Genomic DNA, 17,597 nt, shown 5'->3' on the forward strand with positions numbered 1-17,597 from the left:
TGAGGAAAGAAGTATAAAGAAACAAGTAACCTAATGAAATATAATTAGAAGTGTTTCTGTGCATGAAACATGTCTATATATACCTTTGATTTTAATACTCTATATATTAAATATGAAAAATATTAATGCAATTTAAGGATTCGTATTTAAGACCAAAGAGGTCTATAAATGCAAAAGGTAATGTTTCAATGGACACAGTAGTTCACCTCCATTATATATACGTTATAGTATGTGGTTAATTATTCATGTAATAATTAACTAGTGATTGTAAATGAGAACATATGCTGACAAAACTGTAAACTGTCATTTCTGAAAACTTCTTTGAGCTTAAAAATTATATATAAACTTGTAGTGTGTATGTTTATCTTCTATTGTATCTCTCTCTAATAATTTCTTTCTTCATGTGTCCTATGTCTGTCTTTTTATTATTGTATACTCCCATGTTCTTTATTTTTCCATGCTGTTTCATTTCGATTTGGAGTAGGCTGCAGTTGCCAACCATAGAGCTTTTCTTCGGGTCCACGTACCTCCTGAGTACCACAGTGGTTATGTGATAGGCAAAGTATGTATTATTTTCTATTCTGCTTTCTGGCTAAATAAAAGTCATTTTAGAATTATTTTATTACTGTACCTTTTAATCATATTCATTCAAGGATATTTGAAAAATAATATTTTCAGGCAGTTGCTAGTTTGGATTAGTTAATATTTGGAAGTTATATCCCATAGCCTAGGAATGCATTGTATTGTGTTTAAAAAAGAAATACACACCTTGAATTTTCAAAAAATGTACATTCAAACTTTTAAAATGAAGTACTGCATATAAAGTATTTTAATTTTGTTAGGAAATCAGTTGCACACAACAGTTTTCTATTGTGTCTGTCATTTTTCTGCATTGTTGAAAACTACCTTGATTCTTAAGACAACTGATGAAATGAACTCCCTGTGATTCTCAGACAGGGGTCTGGGGCCTGCTGGAGGACCATGAGCAGGTTTCAGGGGAGACTGCCAAGCAGGACCAGCTTTAGACTTGTCGAGGTCAGTGGCAGAAAGCTGAAGCCACAACTAAAGGGGCTGAAACCCAAGGCCCTGAGCCTTACCACCTGGGGCTGAAACTGAAGCCTGAGCAGTGTAGCTTTTTGCAACGGTCCCTGTGGTATGGGGCCCCAGCCATATAACTGCCATGCTTGTGATTCACTAATTCTGGCTTTTATATGCAGAAAACCAGTTACTGTGCACAAGTGGTCTGTGGAGTTTTTAGAGAATGTTGGGAAGGCCTCAGAGAGGTTGAAAATCCCTATTCCCATGAATTGAGTTTGTTCTTTGCTGTCCAGTTATATGAATTAAACCATATTAAGAGAGTCCTTTATATGAGATCTTAAATACTCTTACCACTTGGCTACACAGGGAACTCAATTCACATAGCTCTAGCAGCATAATTATACCACTGTAATTATGCCAGTGTAACATCCCATGTGGATACTCTATTTTAGAATAAAAATAACTTAAGGTGTGGGGGGGGGGGGGGAGGGGTATTGAGCAATTATTTTAAAGTTAGTGGTATGTATTTGCTACTCACTGTTATTTCCTTCACCTAGCTCTAAAGACCCAAGGAACTTAGCACATTATAGAAACAAAATAAAAGTCACTCTTCTAAAGAGCTTACAATCCTAGTTTTAGACCAGTCATGACAGATTAGTGACGTGTGCAAATGAGGAGAGGGAGCCTGGGGTAACAGTAATATAAGCATATTTTTCCATAGACTAGCTGTGCACAAATTGTAGCTGTTAAATATTTTGAATAATGGCGATATGATGATGATGGGTGACCATTCATTGCCGAGTATGACCATCTTCCATTGTAGTTTTGGACCCTCAGGTGACTGATAAGGCTGATCTTTAAATCTCAAGTTCTGTTACAGTGGGGACAGGTGTTTGCAGGTACAGCTGGAGGCTGTAGAGCAGTCATGTCAAACATTCGGCACACGGGCCGCTTGAGGCCCGATAGATTTTTTTTGCAGCCCACGATTACGTCTTTATAAATTATCTAAGTGCGGCCCACTCGGTTACATTGTTTGTAACAGGGGTAGCCAACCCATGGTTCTTGATTAAGGAAACGCAGTTCCTGCTGGTTCTGAGCCACGCGCCAAGACTGCTCACGGCTGACCGCTCTGTGCATGTGCCCCAGCGCCTGAGGGAGAAGCACGTGGTGGCGGCTCCAGGATTCAGGCATTAGGCTAGAATTGGGGAGGGGGACAGGCTCTGGGGGAGAGGAGGGGATTGCGTTAGAGCAGGGGAGGGGGGAGCTGGAGGTGCCTGGCTCTGTGGAAGGGGGAGGGAATTGGGTTAGAGCAGGGGAGGCTGAAGCACCTTAAACTCAAAGTCTTCATGAATGCAAATAACAATTTTACATATCAAATTATTGTATTCTATTCAAACAAGACCTGAAAAAAATTATAAAATATACCTAAAACATAATCTATAATAATAAAAAATTGCAGCTTTCCGATAGAAGTACATTTTCTTTGGTGGCCCTGAAAGCTACCAGTTTTCGTTTGTGCGCCCCTCAGTAGGCTTTGAGTTTGACATGCCTGCTGTAGACCATGACTAGAAGCCAGTCTCCCCTTCCTCTTGTGCCTCTTCTCCTCCTCAGCTTGTTGGCGGGCAAATTCAAAATGCAGGGAGCCATTGGGTAGGACTTGTCTCCATTTTGAGCGATCCTGGGCAAGTGTCACCAAGTGTCAATGTCAACGTTGCACTTCTTTAAGTTATCCTTTAGCAAGTCCTTAGAATGCTTCCATTGTCCTCCCACCTTACAGTATCCTTCTCTCAGCTGAGAAAATAGGACCTGTTTTGGGAGGAGATGTTCTGGCATCCATACAAAGTGATCAGTCCAGCAAAGTTGCTGACGGATGATCTCTGTCTCGATACTGGTGGTCTTTGCCTCTTCCAGAACACTAAATTCTTCCAGTTACCGTAGTCTGACTACAGCTTGTCTAACCACTATCAGCCCATAGTGTCCTACAAGCACCACAGTAAGAAATAGGACAAATTGAGGCCCTATGCATACCTCCTCAGCCCCAGAAGCAATCCTCCCTTTCTGGAGAAATAGAATTATCAGGCAAGGACCTCCCCTCCAGTACATACCATAATAGCCAGGATGTGTCTGAGATGGTGGAAGGGTCAGGACTGTTGCCTTCTGCCACACTGAATCCTCTACTAGGATGTGTCAGTGGCTCTTCTTTCCCATACCCAAGAGCATGAGGTCTTGGGTAATAGGCAAGTAAGATGTTAAACCTTTCTGAGCTACAGGCTTACTGCAGAATTGTGGGTTCATCACGGTGTTTTACATTGAAGTAGGGCACGGCCCATAACACATTTTTAATGGCTGTAAATTTGTTAGTGTCCTACTTTAATGTAAAACACTGCCTCACAAAAAACCCCTGCAAGACCATGGTTTAACCTTCTTCATACTCTCTTCTCTTCAGCACTGAGGAAAGCGTAGGAACGCTAGGCCCATGCATCAGCTCCCACAGTCACGTACTTACACCAGAAAGTTTCTATCACTTATTGGGGGAAAAAAAAAAAATCTGGACATGTGATCCAAGTGCAATTAATGCAGTGATGGCCAGCGATGCCCAGCCAACAGCCGCCGCTTTCCGACCAGCCAGCTCTGAAGGCAGCAAAGATGCATGCTTTTACCTTATACTGTTCAGATTTCATAGGGGAAGCCAGCCTTTTTCAAACTGGAGTTACAAAGGTACAGTATTGCACATTGCCACCCTCACATCTTTGCTGCCTTCAGAGCTGGATGGTCAGAAAGTGGCGGCTGTTGGCTAGGCATCCAATTCTGAAGGCAATGCCCTGCCAGCAGAAGTAAAGGTGGCAATGCCTTATCAAGCCATCATTACTTCTGCACTGCTGCCTTGAGAGCTGGGCGGCTGGGAGGGGTAGCTGCTGACTGAGGACCCAGTTCTGCAGATTGCAGTGCAAAAGGGTGGCAATAATATACCATGTCATCCTTTCTTCTGCGCCACTGCTGGTAGCAGCTCTGACTTCACACTATATGCTTAATGTTAGAAGTGCTTTCCAGGAAGTCTTTTCACGTCCCTCTTATTTGCATTTTATCTGCCGATATCTTAAAATGGGGGCGGGGAACCTCAGACCTGGGAGCCAGTTGTGGCCCACTGCTTGTTGGGATCCAGCCCCTGAGGCTCAGGGCTCCCCACAGCATTGGGGAGCCCACGCTGGTGCTTCAGCTCTCCCCCTCGCCCACGGCACTGGAGCATACAAAATCTATTAGCGTGGGTCCTCCTAAGCTCTGGTGTGAGAGGGGAATGCGAGGAGTATCTCTCTCCTCCTCAGTCAGTGAGGTTTTTTTTTCTTTGCTTCTCATTTGTGTAGCCCCCAACTGATTTTTCTGTGGTTTGCCGGCCCCAACCCAAAAAAGGTTCCCCACCCCTATCTTAAAAGATGTGTAGCTTCCACTAATACATATCTTCTTCCCCTCGACTGCAAATAAAATGGTTCTATAGTGCCATCTCTTTGGATCTGTTAACCACTGAACATACTTCAAATACTGTACTTAGAATTTTGAAAGCCTTAAATAATAGAAGACTAATTCAGTGGGAAAGGAAGGGGACATGTTTTCATCTTGGTTCCTTTATGTTAATAGAGATTAGTGGGTTTGGAATTGCTGATTGTCCCAAGGGCACATATTTGAGAGGATGGGAGGGAAAGTCAATGTTGTTGAGATCTTGTAGCTTTGGAAAGGTCTTAAGCCTTAACCTACAGGTCATGTTTACACTGGAAAAAATATTGTCTTAAATCTAGTTAAAATCCTATGAAGGCAAGGCAGGCTTCTGTGGTTTTAACACTTATGAGCCACTACTATTAAACCCTAGGTTCCCTGTAATCTTTAACTTGACTTGCTAATACAAGTGCTAGAAATATGGGTACTGGGAGTGCTGCCATGCCCCCTGACTTGAATTGGTTCCCTTCATATTCAGGGTTTACAGTTTGGTTCAATGTCTCTCAGCATCCCCTCTATACAAATTATTCCAGCCTCTTTGAATGTGATGACTGTGGCTGCCTTGTCTCCATTATGATTTTCATTCTATGTAGCTAATTTGAGTGAGTGAGTTAATAGCACACCTTTTTGTTCTTTTGTGAAGATACACTCACAGTCTATCAAAATATAACAATGGCATCCTTCCAGGAAAAGATTGTAAAAATTGTTATTGTTTAGAGGTAGATGGTGAAGTTCATGTCACTAATGATTCTGATAGCTCCTTCTTGAGCTTGGGTTTTCTTTGTCTAGATTTTTTTAAAGTTATAGTCTAGTAGGCCACCTGATAGCTCAGTTGAAATAATAAATTTTAATTTCTGTGATATTTAAGGTTCTATGAAAAATTGGTGAATAAATACTAAGAATTATTTCTTAAATCAGTGTATAGGGCTAAAATGATTTACTTACGCTATATTTACACCGTAACTGATAACAATTCTGTACTTATTCTTTAACTTTTTACAGTTTTAGAACGTATATTTTCTAACCCTAGATACTTATTTGCTTGTATTTTAGATTACAAATATTTCAAAATAATTCAGGTAACTAGTAACTTTAGATTATCTAAATGTTGCTATATAGTCTTACGTAGGCATTAATTTTATTTATCTTGCACAAGTAGAACAGTAAGTGTAGCAAGAAGATATTGGTGCTGTTTGAGTCATTGAGTAACACTTGCATTTGCCTCGCACGTGGCAAAAAATTAGATTCATAAGACAGTGTTTTTCTTTTGGACTTTTAAGTACTCTTATTGATGCCAGTAGGTGTTCCAGCTGGTGGAATAATCATAAAATATGGCTCCACAATCTGGCGGTATAGCTCTTACACTAGGGAGCACTTAGTTATGAATGGCAGTGAAGTGTTTCCTTGCATGAATAAAATCTATATATCACAGAGCTGGAAAAGACTACTGGAATCATCTATTTCATGCATCCTTGCCTTCTTTCTGTCATTTGTTCTACTTTCTTACAGTTTTCTTGAATACCTGGCATCATATTGCTTCCCCTACTAGCTTCAGTTTGCATTTATTTTTTCAATTAATTTTAGGCCATTACAGATAATTTTGCAATACAAATCAGATCTCATAAAATATTTTGCACAATAAACCTCTTACGTCATTTTGTTCCTTGCTCTTTCTAAAACATCTTGCTGCTCTTCATTTCCTTGTTGCTAAACAACTTCTGCATTTCACTGACTGGTGAAATGATTATTATTATGCTGCAGAGAGGGCAGTTTCCTACTGAAGTTACTAATGCAAGTAATTCTATTAAAATCCATAGGCCTGTTTCTGTGAGGATATTGGGCCAATAGAGGAAAGATTCCCATTGACTTCAGTAGTCTTTTGATCAGCCGGATGACTTATAAAGGATAATGGGAGTCATTTGTAGTAAACAAAGCCTCTATGTAATGTAAGTTATTCAACATCACTGCTTTTCTGGTAGCAATAAGAGTAATCAGAGCTTAAAAATAATCTTCCTGATTGGATGTGTCGCAAACTTAAGTCCAGTGCTGCAGGATCAGGGTATTTTTTGTCAAGGTGGAAAGCTTCCCTGTGGTTATATAAAAATATGACCTGAGTTTGAGTCTAGGTTTTTAATACATATTCTATAGCTGGGGTTCCCAAACTTTTTGACACGAGGACCAGTAAATCCATTCACGAGCTTTTGGAGGACCTTTCACATTCATTTGCATATTCATTAAGCAAATTATGAATATTCAAATAAGTTGTTTCAGGTCCTCCCACAGCCCCCAGTACCAGCTTTAGCAAAGCTTTTGATACGGTCACCCACAATATTCCTGCCAGCAAGTTAAGGGATTATGGATTGGATAAATGGACTGTAAAATGGATAGAAAGCTGGCTAGATCAGGGTTTCCCAAACTTTTTACTTCAGTTGGAACCTGGTTTTTTTTTTCAGTACTGTTTTTTGCAGCTCAAATAGATAAACGCATATTAAAAAAAAGAATTAAAAATGAATACATTTTCAGTGTTTCACCCAGTTGCATCCTCTGCCCAGCCTGGGCCAGGACTTCAGGGACCCGGTGCCGCATGGGCACTCCAGGAGGCAGGAGCAGGAGCAGTTTGGGAGCAGGGTATCTGGCTAGGAGGGAGGGTACAAGGAGGGGTAGGGTTGCCAGGTGTCCAGTTTTGTACCGGACAGTCCGGTATTTGAGGGTTCTGTCCGGGAAACAAATTGAGAAAATACCGGACATATAAAATGTCCGGTATTTTCTAATTAGGTAAGTTTTATTATTATTAGGTGTATCAGTCCATAGCTGTGAATTGCCTGGCTGGTAGATGTGCTCATTCTGCTTGTGTGTGTCTACCAGCCAGGCAGTTCGCAACTACTCGAAGGAGGGTATGGGGTGTGGGAGGGGAGAAATGGAATCCCCGGAGCTGGACTCACTTGTGCTCGGGTCTACGTGTGCCCAGGTCAGTCCCGCTTCCCGCCGGCCGATTCACCTCCCTCCCCCCGCTTCTCCTCCCAATCTCCCCTGGCTAGCCCCGCTGCCCCCATCCAGCCCTGCCTCCGGTGGCTGGTTCTCCCATCCTTCTCCTCACGATCTCCTCCGTCCAGCCCCTCCGCCCCCCGTCCAGCCCTGCTTCCGCTGCCTGCTCACCCTGATCTCCAGCCCCGCTGCCCCCAACCCTGCTTCTGCCGGCCAGCCAGCTGCCCCCAGAACCCTGCAGCCCCCAACCATGCTTCCGCTGGCCACCCGTCCACCCCGATCTGCACCGGACAGCCCCGCTGCCCCCAACTCTGCTTCCCAGAAGCTGGTTTCCCCGACACACACACACCCCTCCTCCCAGTCCGCCCTGCCCCGCTCCCCTCCCTGCAGCCATGCTGAGCCCCGGTATTTCTTGGGAATTGCTGTTCTATAGAAACAAAATAAAGTCAAACTATTGTAATTCCTAAAACCATCACTTTGAATTCTGTGGCACATGTGAGTGGAAATGTTTATGTGAAAACATCATGGGGTTAGGACTTAAGACCTGCTGCCACTATATCAGAAAGTTTAAATAGATTTCAAAGATCTCTGCCTAAAGTTCAGTTTCTAGTCTTCCCAATTGCAGGGAGAGCTGGAAAATACAAATTCTAAGGACTCAGACACCAGCAAAGTGTACACTGAGTAATCTGACACACTGATTACCTGAGTTGTTTCATTTATATAGCTAGTTCTGAGGAGGAAGGATGGTAGAAAGACAGAAGTGTAATCAATGATCACAGTGTTAGAAATGTGAATAATGTTTTGTACGAGTAGTCAATAGGCAGATCATGGGCCTATCTATCTGGACCACCAGGCATTATTGAATGAACCCCCCAATCTTTTTATTTACTAATAATTATTTTATTTTTATTTTATTATTTTCTTTGGCATCTGGGCCTTGACTATAGACCTTACCCAAGATATGTGGACCTTGACAAAGCATAGACTATCTCTGCTGTACTGCGTGATGACATTTAGTTCAACTACGGTAAACAGGAATGTGGTGGTTTTATTAGCAATGATGGCTCTTCTATAGTTTTCAATCATAATAAACTTCATCTATTTGAAGTTCAAGTTCAAATTTAAAATGAGGATGAAATGAAAACTCTCACCTTCTAGTGACTGCTTTATTGACATATACCACAAAATCTGTTCCGCTCTCCAATCTGTTTCAGGACATCTTCGTCCTTCCTTTCCAGAGCTGTGCCGTTCTCCTCTCTTTCACAGCAGCTGTTGATCTACTCCTTGCTGCTGTCTTTCTGCCAGTCTTTAGAGCAGTCTGCACAAGGTTTTTCCCAGTCTTTGGTACTGCTCAGGCTCAACGGAGAGCACTGCTTCATACAGCCCGGCCAGGCAACCTCTTGCCTCCTAGTCACAAAATGTAACAGTTTTCATAAGTTGTTTCTCTTCAGGTCTAGTGCTTGATTTCTTCACTCTTAGTAATGTGCATAGCCCCCTCCCCACTTCCCACCCCCGCCCATGTGAGGTAATTTTGCCCACACCTGATTTTATGTAAGTCTCACAATTGTTGGTGTTTTTAAACCACAGCTCCTTGGGTCATGAAGTAGGTTTTCAGTCCTCATAGTTGCAGGGTGTTAACAAAATTGCAAATGTGAACACTGAAGTCTCAAAACCCAGAAAGCAAATAGAATTGTTGATTTATTGTTTAAAACATCCTGATTTGTGTGGAGCCAGAGTCACAATTTTTGGATTTGTTAATATAGGACAGGACTGGGCCTCTTAGTCCAGAATGCAGAAAGGTGTATGGATCTTAAAATATTAAGTATCACCCCATATGAAGTGTGTCTTTTCAGTTATAAAAATGTCACTGCCGGTCCCCTTTTATTATGTTAATGTGAAACTGATCTATTGAATAAGAGTGACAATTTCATGACAGTTGTTACCTTGCATAATTTGCCTAACCCGTATTCTGAATATTTAATTTAAAATCCCAGTTATATAAAAATAATTAAGGTAATATTTAAAATTAGTTGTGGTATTTAAATTCTGAAGCTCTGGTGACGCCACTATGACATTTTGATGGTTGTTGTTTTCAATAAACAAAATGTGTACTGTATAGTAAACTTAGAATTTTTATTAAATTTGGATCTCCATATATTTTCATAGCGTATGTTTACACTGCAGAGTTTTTTCGGAAAAACAGCCATTTTTTCAAAAAAAAAAAAAAAACCTCACGTCCACACTGCACTCACTTTCTTTCGAAAAAAAAATCAAAATAACAGAGGGGTTTTTCCAACATTGGTAAACCTCTCTATGAGGGAGAAGTCTTTTTCCGAAAGAGCTCTTTTGGAAAAAGGCATGTGTGGACAGGGAGAAGGGTGTTCTTTCGAAAGAAGAGGAAAGAGGAAAAAGCACAGGTGCCCAGGTGGCCACTTTGTCTATAGTAATCACAGCTGAAATGCGAAATAGCATCCACGGTGAATGGACACTATCTTTTGAAAAAGCAGATCACTTTTTCCATGTAGATGCTCTCTTTCAGAAGGAGTTTTTAAGATCTCTTCCGGAAAAGCTTCTGCAGTGTAGACATAGCCATAAAGACTTAATTCTTCCTTCAAGAAAGCTGCTCCTACTGAATTCAGTAAGCACTGTGGTCTTTGGCATGTCTGAAAATCAGGCCCAAAGTATCTCAAGTTGAGCATGCCAAAGAGGAGGCATGCAAAGTTAATGAACATTTGCATAAACTTAGCAGCCCATTATTGCTGATCAATAAGCAATTGAGCAATTAATTAAGATTCAGAATGAGATCACTGCATCCAGTTTGTGTGTGTTTACTGCTTCCATTTGCCCTCTGAATGTGTCTGCTTTTCCTTCTAGGCTTCCAGTGGGAATTATTATTTTATTCCATACATTGTTACACCTTGTGCTGATTATTTTTGCTGTGAAAGTGATGCCTTGCGGAGAGCCTCTGAGTACATGCAGCCTAACTGGGACAACATCTTGGGACCTCTTTGTGTTCCACTGATGGACAGGTTTATCGCTCTTCTTAAGGACATTCACGTTACATCATGGTAATGTTGATACATTTATACTTCCTATCCCTGGATATCTTTTTCTGTATACAAGGGGTTTCAGAATCCTCACAAGGGTTCAGTGTTCAACATGTTTAACCCCATGTTAAAAGAAATATCTTAATTTGATTTAATCAATATTGCTATTATGTAGCTGTTGTAGTAAACTAATCATCTTATGACAGCAATGGATTAAATTCAGTATCGAAAATATCAGTCAGCAGAGTCAGAACTGCCAACACAGCCCCTTGGAAAAGGGAAGAAGTATTATAAAAGAAAACATAAATTATAGTGCATGGTAGGTCTTAAAACCAAAGACCATCTTTGCTCTGCACTGTGAACAAACAGTATGGCATTAACAGTGCTCAAACAGACTAGTGTCTGAGCGGCACTTTTTGGCACTCAAATTGGATAGTAATTGTAAAATGCTGCTCTGGGCCTCAGCTGTCTCATGGTGACTCTTGTTGACTGACCCATTTTGACATCCCTTTGTTTACTAGGCACTATCCATTGTACCTCTCCTATACTTTTCACATTCTCTTCCTCAGTCAAAATGTTGTGCAATGTCTGTTTTGTGCCATGCGCTCTTTCCTTCTTCTGTTTCCATAATGACAGGAAGCTCCTATCCTATGGAATAGGTTCCATATGATGGGTAAACTACGTGATCATTATTACCCTTTGGCTGTGCTTGTCATCAGGTCATAGCACAATCATGGGAAAACTCAATTTGGATTCATGCTCAGCATCATTTGAAACGGTGCAATTCAGCCTAGATTAAAACTCTGATCAGTACCTACCCTGTGCTACTGCTGTTTTTATTTATTACTTGACTTACTGTAGCAGCTACGAGCCCTAATCATGTACCAGGATCTGATTATGAAAAGCTATGAACAAACATAGAACAAAAAGATGGTCTCTACCCCAAGGAGCTTACAGTCTATTTCAAGATTGCTGAACTGCAGCCATATTGTTGAGCAGAGCTGTCTTTGTTCAGTGTTATCAGTAGAGCTCAGATTTAAGTTGGTGCATTTTTGTTTGTGACAGCTGCTATGTGGCACTCCGTTCCTACAGTACATTAGATCTTGTGATGTATTTTTATTCTAATTTAAAAGTATCTGATTATGATGTCATTTTTTGCTCCTCTGTTTCTTACACTGCCGTTTACAGGCATATTAATGTGAAGGTGGTGAGGTAAAGAGGAGGGATAATGTGACACTGTCAATACGGCTTACATTTTATGTGGTGTCTTTTATACAAACTCTCTCCTCAAATGTTTTTAAGAGTTAACTGGACAGTTACAGAGTTAGTAAGAGTAATGGCAGATGGATGTGAAGATGTATAGTAGGGACAAGTGACAAAAGGCAAGTTTTAGTGAGACACATAGGCAGCTAAGTCACTTTAAAAAATGGGACTTGGGCTTCTAATAGAGATATGAAGGATTAACCTTACTGTGTGATGCTTTCTGGGTAACGAGTGGAGGGCTGCCAGGTCTGGGAGCTCCGTGGGCTGGGGGCCGTTCCAGCTGGGCTGAAGCAGTGCCCTGCCCAGGATCCTGCTTTAACCAGTTAAACATTAGGTTAACTTAACATTTAACTGGTTAACTGATTAATCGGGATTTTACATCCCTAGCTTCTAAGTCTCTTAAGTGCTTTGAAAATTTTATCCTATATCAGTTGACGTTAATGTAAAAAGTACAGTTTAACATACACCCAGAAACAGTGCATGAGAACTAGGAAAGGTAGTGTGCAAAAAATTAGACATGAGTTTGCAGTGACAGTAAAATAAATAAAATATGAAAGCCTTCCATTGACTCTAATGGCCATTTCTTCAGGCCTTCGCTGTATTATCTCATGAGAATACTTTGCAAGTGAAATATGCTATGGAAATAAGGATCAAAGCATTACTGGATATTGAGAGAGCTTAATTTCCTCTTCTACACTTAGGACTTCAGAGGAGAGCACTTTCAACTTCTCTTGGAAAAGTATTTATATATTTCTAAGTACCTGTCACAATCTGGATATTAATTAGTAAGCCCTGGGGTTAGTACAGGCAGTCCCCGGGTTACATGGATCCGACTTACATCAGATCCCTACTTACAAACGGGGTGAGGCAACCCCACACTAGCTGCTTCCCCCAGCAGACTAGGGAGACGCGAAGCTAGCGCCTCCCCCCCAGCAGACCAGGGAGATGCAGAGCGGCTTTTCTCAGCAGACACCTCGGCTTGAGAATAAAGGACTAAGGGAAGTGAGGTGTGGGAGAATAAAACTGAGCTCTGGAGAAATGTTTGGCTAGAGTTTCCCCTACAATATGTACCAGTTCCGACTTACATACAAATTCAACTTAAGAACAAACCTACAGTCCCTATCTTGTACGTAACCCGGGGACTGCCTGTAATTGCTCACTACAAGTTACATTTCAGATAGACTACATCTTTTTTTTTTTTAATCTTCCCATGTTTCAGTGTAAACTTATTTTTAGTATTTAAAAGACATGACAGTTGTTATTGTGGCTGTTCTCTGTGTAATAGTATGTATTATGTTTATTAAGTTAACTACAGTTAGTCAGATAATGGATGGCTCTGGCTGCTATTCTCCATTAGATATAGATGAAGGATTTTATATCACTGTTGTTACTTTGTTTAGCATGCCATTTTCTGCTTTCTTCAGAATAAATGTGTACATTAATGTGTTTATTAGGGGCACTGTCCTCTTACTTTACTAGGTCTATTTAAGAATAAAAAATAGAACTTGTAATTTCACAATGCCTCATATAAAATATTTCTTAAATGTGTGAACTGAAAAGAATAGTTACCTTAAACCTCATTCCAATAAAGAAATACTAGCACAGTTTTAACAATGTAGCCAAACCTCCATTTAGAACATTCTAACAGTTTCTTTTCATTTTTATTTATTTTAGTGCATATTGCAAGGAAACACTATTGAATGATATTAGAAAAGCTAGAGAGAAGTATCAAGGAGATGAATTAGCAAAGGAGCTGGCCAGGATTAAGCTCCGTATGGATAATACTGAAGTCCTTACTTCTGACATTGTCATAAACCTGCTTCTTTCTTATCGAGATATCCAGGTATATTATTGATGTGAAAGTAAGGAAGATTGTCTTTCAAGTGGGTTTGTTTATGGCTGTTCTTGTTTGTGGCCTGTTCATTGTATATCTTCTTGAATTTGGAACACAGTATTATTTTAGTTTAAGGGAGGTTATTTCTTTTTCATTTTTACCTATAAAAACAAGAAGTTTATTTTGTTTTTAATTTTTATATCCAAACTTTAAGCAAGTGTAAACTAAGAAAAAGAATTTGTCCTGATTTTCAACATTTGCTACATGAGTCTGGGTTTACTATGTTTCATAACTGGCTTAAAAAGGAATGTTCTTTTTATTTTAACCCAGCACCCTCTTGAAAAAATAGCTTTTTGCATTTTTGAAAAATCACTGATTTTGGTAAAACAGGGCCTCTCATATAATACTTAGAAGCTGTCCATCGTTGTGAGTGACATTTCTCTCTCAAGACTTATTTTTACCGATCCATTAGAAATATAGAATTTGCTCTGTTGATATTAGCACTTTTGATTCCTGTGTCCCTCCCTCAGGGCACATCTACTCTGTAAATGAACATGTGATTGAGTGTGCATTGGCACACCCAGGCTACGTCTTAAGTAGGAATAAGAGCCTCCGGAAAAGGGCACTTTTTCCGGAGGATCGGGGCCAGTCTAGACGCTCTTTTCCGGCTTTTTTAAAAGCTGGAAAAAAGCGGCGGACATTTTTATTTAAATGCCGCGGGGGATATTTAAATCCCCCGCGGATTTCCCTACGACGACTAGTGAAATTTACATGCCCCTTCCGGAAAAGGGGCCAGTGTAGACGTAGCCCCACTGTAACAGTAATCTAGCTGGCATCAGTACAGTGGTAGTGAGGAAGTGGTGGCATGGGCTTTGGCACCCAAGTACAAGCTGTCTGGGTTGCTGACCCTGCTAGTATCTGTGACTCCATGATTGTTACCTGCACTACCTAGTTAACTGAGTTAGGCCTACCCATTCTGCAATAACACCGTCACTTTTAGTGCAGATGTACCTAAACTGGGTATTTGTCAATCATTAGCAGATCAAGAGAGAGAGATCATCATATTGCCTTGTCTTATTCAGCTCTCTGTTTTATCTGTATGTTTGATTGCTTGTGATGAGTTCCCGCCAGTTGATTTCCCTTTTGATGTGCCTTCCTATTCCTTTAAGTGCTTTCTTCATTAGGAAGTTTAATTACAGACTTTGACTGTTCTTCAAATGGTAAGAAGATGCTGGCCCTCTGGGACCTCGTTAATATATATCTGAATGTGTCAGGGTCAGTAACGTATCAGCAAGATGCCAAGACCAAGGTTGTTTCTTTAAGTAGCGTCCCTACGGGTGCTGCACTGTAGGTGTGCTTGCACGCCTATGCTGCTGATCAGAGAATGTTGATAGCAGTGTCGATTAGGCCTGCATGTGTGTTGTCCCTCCATGTGCTCCATCAGGAAGCTAGCCAATGCGGGCGGGCAAATGCCCTCTCAGTTCCTTCTCAAATGCCCCTGGCTAGAGATGGAGCTATTAGCAGTCTGTTAATGACTATTATCTCAACGTTTGTAGCCTTGACCGTAGTTTTTAGTAATAGTTATTGTAGTATTTTTTCTCTTATTTTCTCTAAATATATCTATAAATAAAGAACGGGGAAAAAATAAAATAAAATCTTTCTTATTGGGGGCCTTTTCCCCAGCAGAATAAGTGTCCAGGCATGAAGAAGTGTTTCTCATGCAACAAGATTATCCCCATTGCGGATATGCACTCACGGTGCATTTCTTGCATAGGGGAGGGATACAGCCCTGAAAAGTGCACTCCCCAGCTTAGACCTTGGTCACTCAAGGACAAAAACCTGAGGCCAAAGATTATATTCATAGAGGCAGCCTTCAGGCCCTCTCCAGACTCATGCCATGAGTCACCAGGCAGATGAGTCTTCCTCACAGCTCTCGACATCCACAGGCTGGGGGGGAAGAAATCAGTAACTGACTCCTCACAATTTGAAAAATAGAATGGAAAGGCTCCACATTGAGCCATGAGCTACCCACAAATGATCCCCAGCATGCTTGGTATCCTTGGCACTGTCGGTACTGAGGCAGATCAAGCCCCCAATACCCATCGCTTAAGAAAGTCTATAGCAGCAGGTGCCATTGATGTGTCTACAGACCCAAAGGGCACAGGCACCGAGTCGGTGGCACTGAGGGAGAAGACCGGAACAAGCACTTGAAGGTGCTATCTGTACGTGATGCCTCATCAGTACAAATGCCCCACTTGGCACCTGAGCATCTAGAGCAGGCAAGATCTCTGTCTTCCTGGGCACTGTCAGTTGGATTAAGCTGGTCAGCACCAGTGGAATTCCAGCAATTGTGGGGCTCTGTATAATCAATATGCCAAAGTCCCCTCTCTTTGGTACTAGAACCTGCATGCTGAGTCTTTGTCTGACATGGGAATGTGCCCTGCAGCGCTCCCCTCCTCTCTGGTGTAGAGTCAGATAACAAACCAATGGGGGAGATCTCAGTACTCCTCCCAGGCTCCCTACAGTCCACAATAACGCTAGAGCCCCTAGACATATCCTCATATGGCCCAACTGCCATCCTTCCTGCTATGGGCAACCATGGCACCACCACTGGGCTCTACGCCACCACTACCCCAGTGGCCATGCTGGGATTCCTGGTCTACATACCATCCCCATCCCTCACAGGCTTCTAGTTCCACCACAAAAAACCCTGTATTCCCTTAGCCCATGGTATCCAGGCCTTTGGAACCTCAAGGAGAAATCATAGAGGAATGTGAGGGCGATGTCAAGGAAGAGGCGACTGAGAGACCATTTCCTCCTTCCCCTCCCCAGATGAGGCTGTCGTGCCTCCCCCGCTGTCCCTGGCAAATTGCTTTCACCTCTTCCAAGAGCTTATGATGAGAGTATTGGTTTATGTCTAGGTATCACTGGAAGAAGTCAAGGGACACACATTACAAGCTTCTTGGCATCTTCCATTGTTTTTCTTCCTCAAAAGTTGCTCTCCATATTAATGAAGTTCTCCTTGATTCCACAAAAACCATATGGTAGACCCAGCATTGGTCTCACCAACCTGCCAAGTAAGATGACAAAAAGTATTCTATTCCTGAAAGAAAGACAGAATTCTTCTTCTTCCACCCCCTCTTTCCCCATTCCATTGTGGTGGTTTACTGTAAATTCTTATGGTTGTCAACACCAGATAAGGTCCATTCCCTACAATAGGGACTGGAAGTGTCTGGACTTTTTTTGAGGAGGAAGGCATATTCCTCGGTCACGCTTCAGTTTCAAAACACTGATTTCCAAGCCTTTGTGGAGAAATATGACTCTGTAAACTATTTGAAACTGAATGATTTTATTGATGTGACTCAAGCAGATCAATTTAAGGCAATCATTCAGGAGGGTCAGCAGCAAAAGCAATAGTATAAATGCCCTAGAAGTAGCTGACACTGTGGCTGGATCTGTCTCCATGGCAGAGGTGATGCAATGTGCCTCTTGGCTCTCTCTATCTGTCAGGCTTCCCAAAGGAGCTACATTCAGTCATTGACGACTCCACCTCCAATGCCACCTTCAGTGGCACACTGCTGTTATCAGTAAGGGTATGTCTACACTACAGTGTTATTTCAAAATAACTCATTTTAAAATAACAAAGCAGGGCTTGCTAGCGAGGCTGCCCAATGAGACAGCGGGGGCCAGCAAGATGGGGGAGTTGAGAGGGTGTTGGCCTGTATGTGCTGACTAGCCTTGTGGTGGGGCATGAGAAGACACATTGCATGTGCAGGCCTAACAGACCCAATCAGCAGTGCAGGGATGAGCACACATTGGCACGCCTAGAAGGGGACATGTTTCGAAGAGCTATTGTTACTGCATAAGGTAAGTAACTACTATTTGTGCACAACTAGCTTGCCTGTTGATAAATGTGAGTTGTCCTTGGCCACACTAACCAG

General features: G+C 41.7%; 1 protein-coding gene across 6 annotated transcripts in view; it reads left to right on the top strand.

Moving 5' to 3' along the window:
• The window catches only part of MAP3K15 (mitogen-activated protein kinase kinase kinase 15), a 159,437-nt gene that overhangs the window by 53,524 nt on the left and 88,316 nt on the right, over nucleotides 1–17,597 (top strand). For 4 of the 6 annotated variants that reach the window (XM_075913494.2, XM_075913486.2, XM_089774904.1 and 1 more), the window contains 3 exons: nucleotides 485–562; nucleotides 10,387–10,580; nucleotides 13,497–13,665. In XM_075913494.2, coding sequence (XP_075769609.2) covers nucleotides 485–562; nucleotides 10,387–10,580; nucleotides 13,497–13,665 — 441 coding nt within the window. Of the gene's footprint in view, nucleotides 1–484; nucleotides 563–5,693; nucleotides 6,474–10,386; nucleotides 10,581–13,496; nucleotides 13,666–17,597 lie in introns of those variants that run through there. The other 2 variants (XM_075913519.2, XM_075913503.2) reach the window with 2 other exon arrangements.

Source organism: Pelodiscus sinensis, chromosome 1 (genome assembly GCF_052426305.1).
Source record: "Pelodiscus sinensis isolate ZL-2025 chromosome 1, ASM5242630v1, whole genome shotgun sequence".
Classification (NCBI taxonomy): domain Eukaryota; kingdom Metazoa; phylum Chordata; order Testudines; family Trionychidae; genus Pelodiscus; species Pelodiscus sinensis.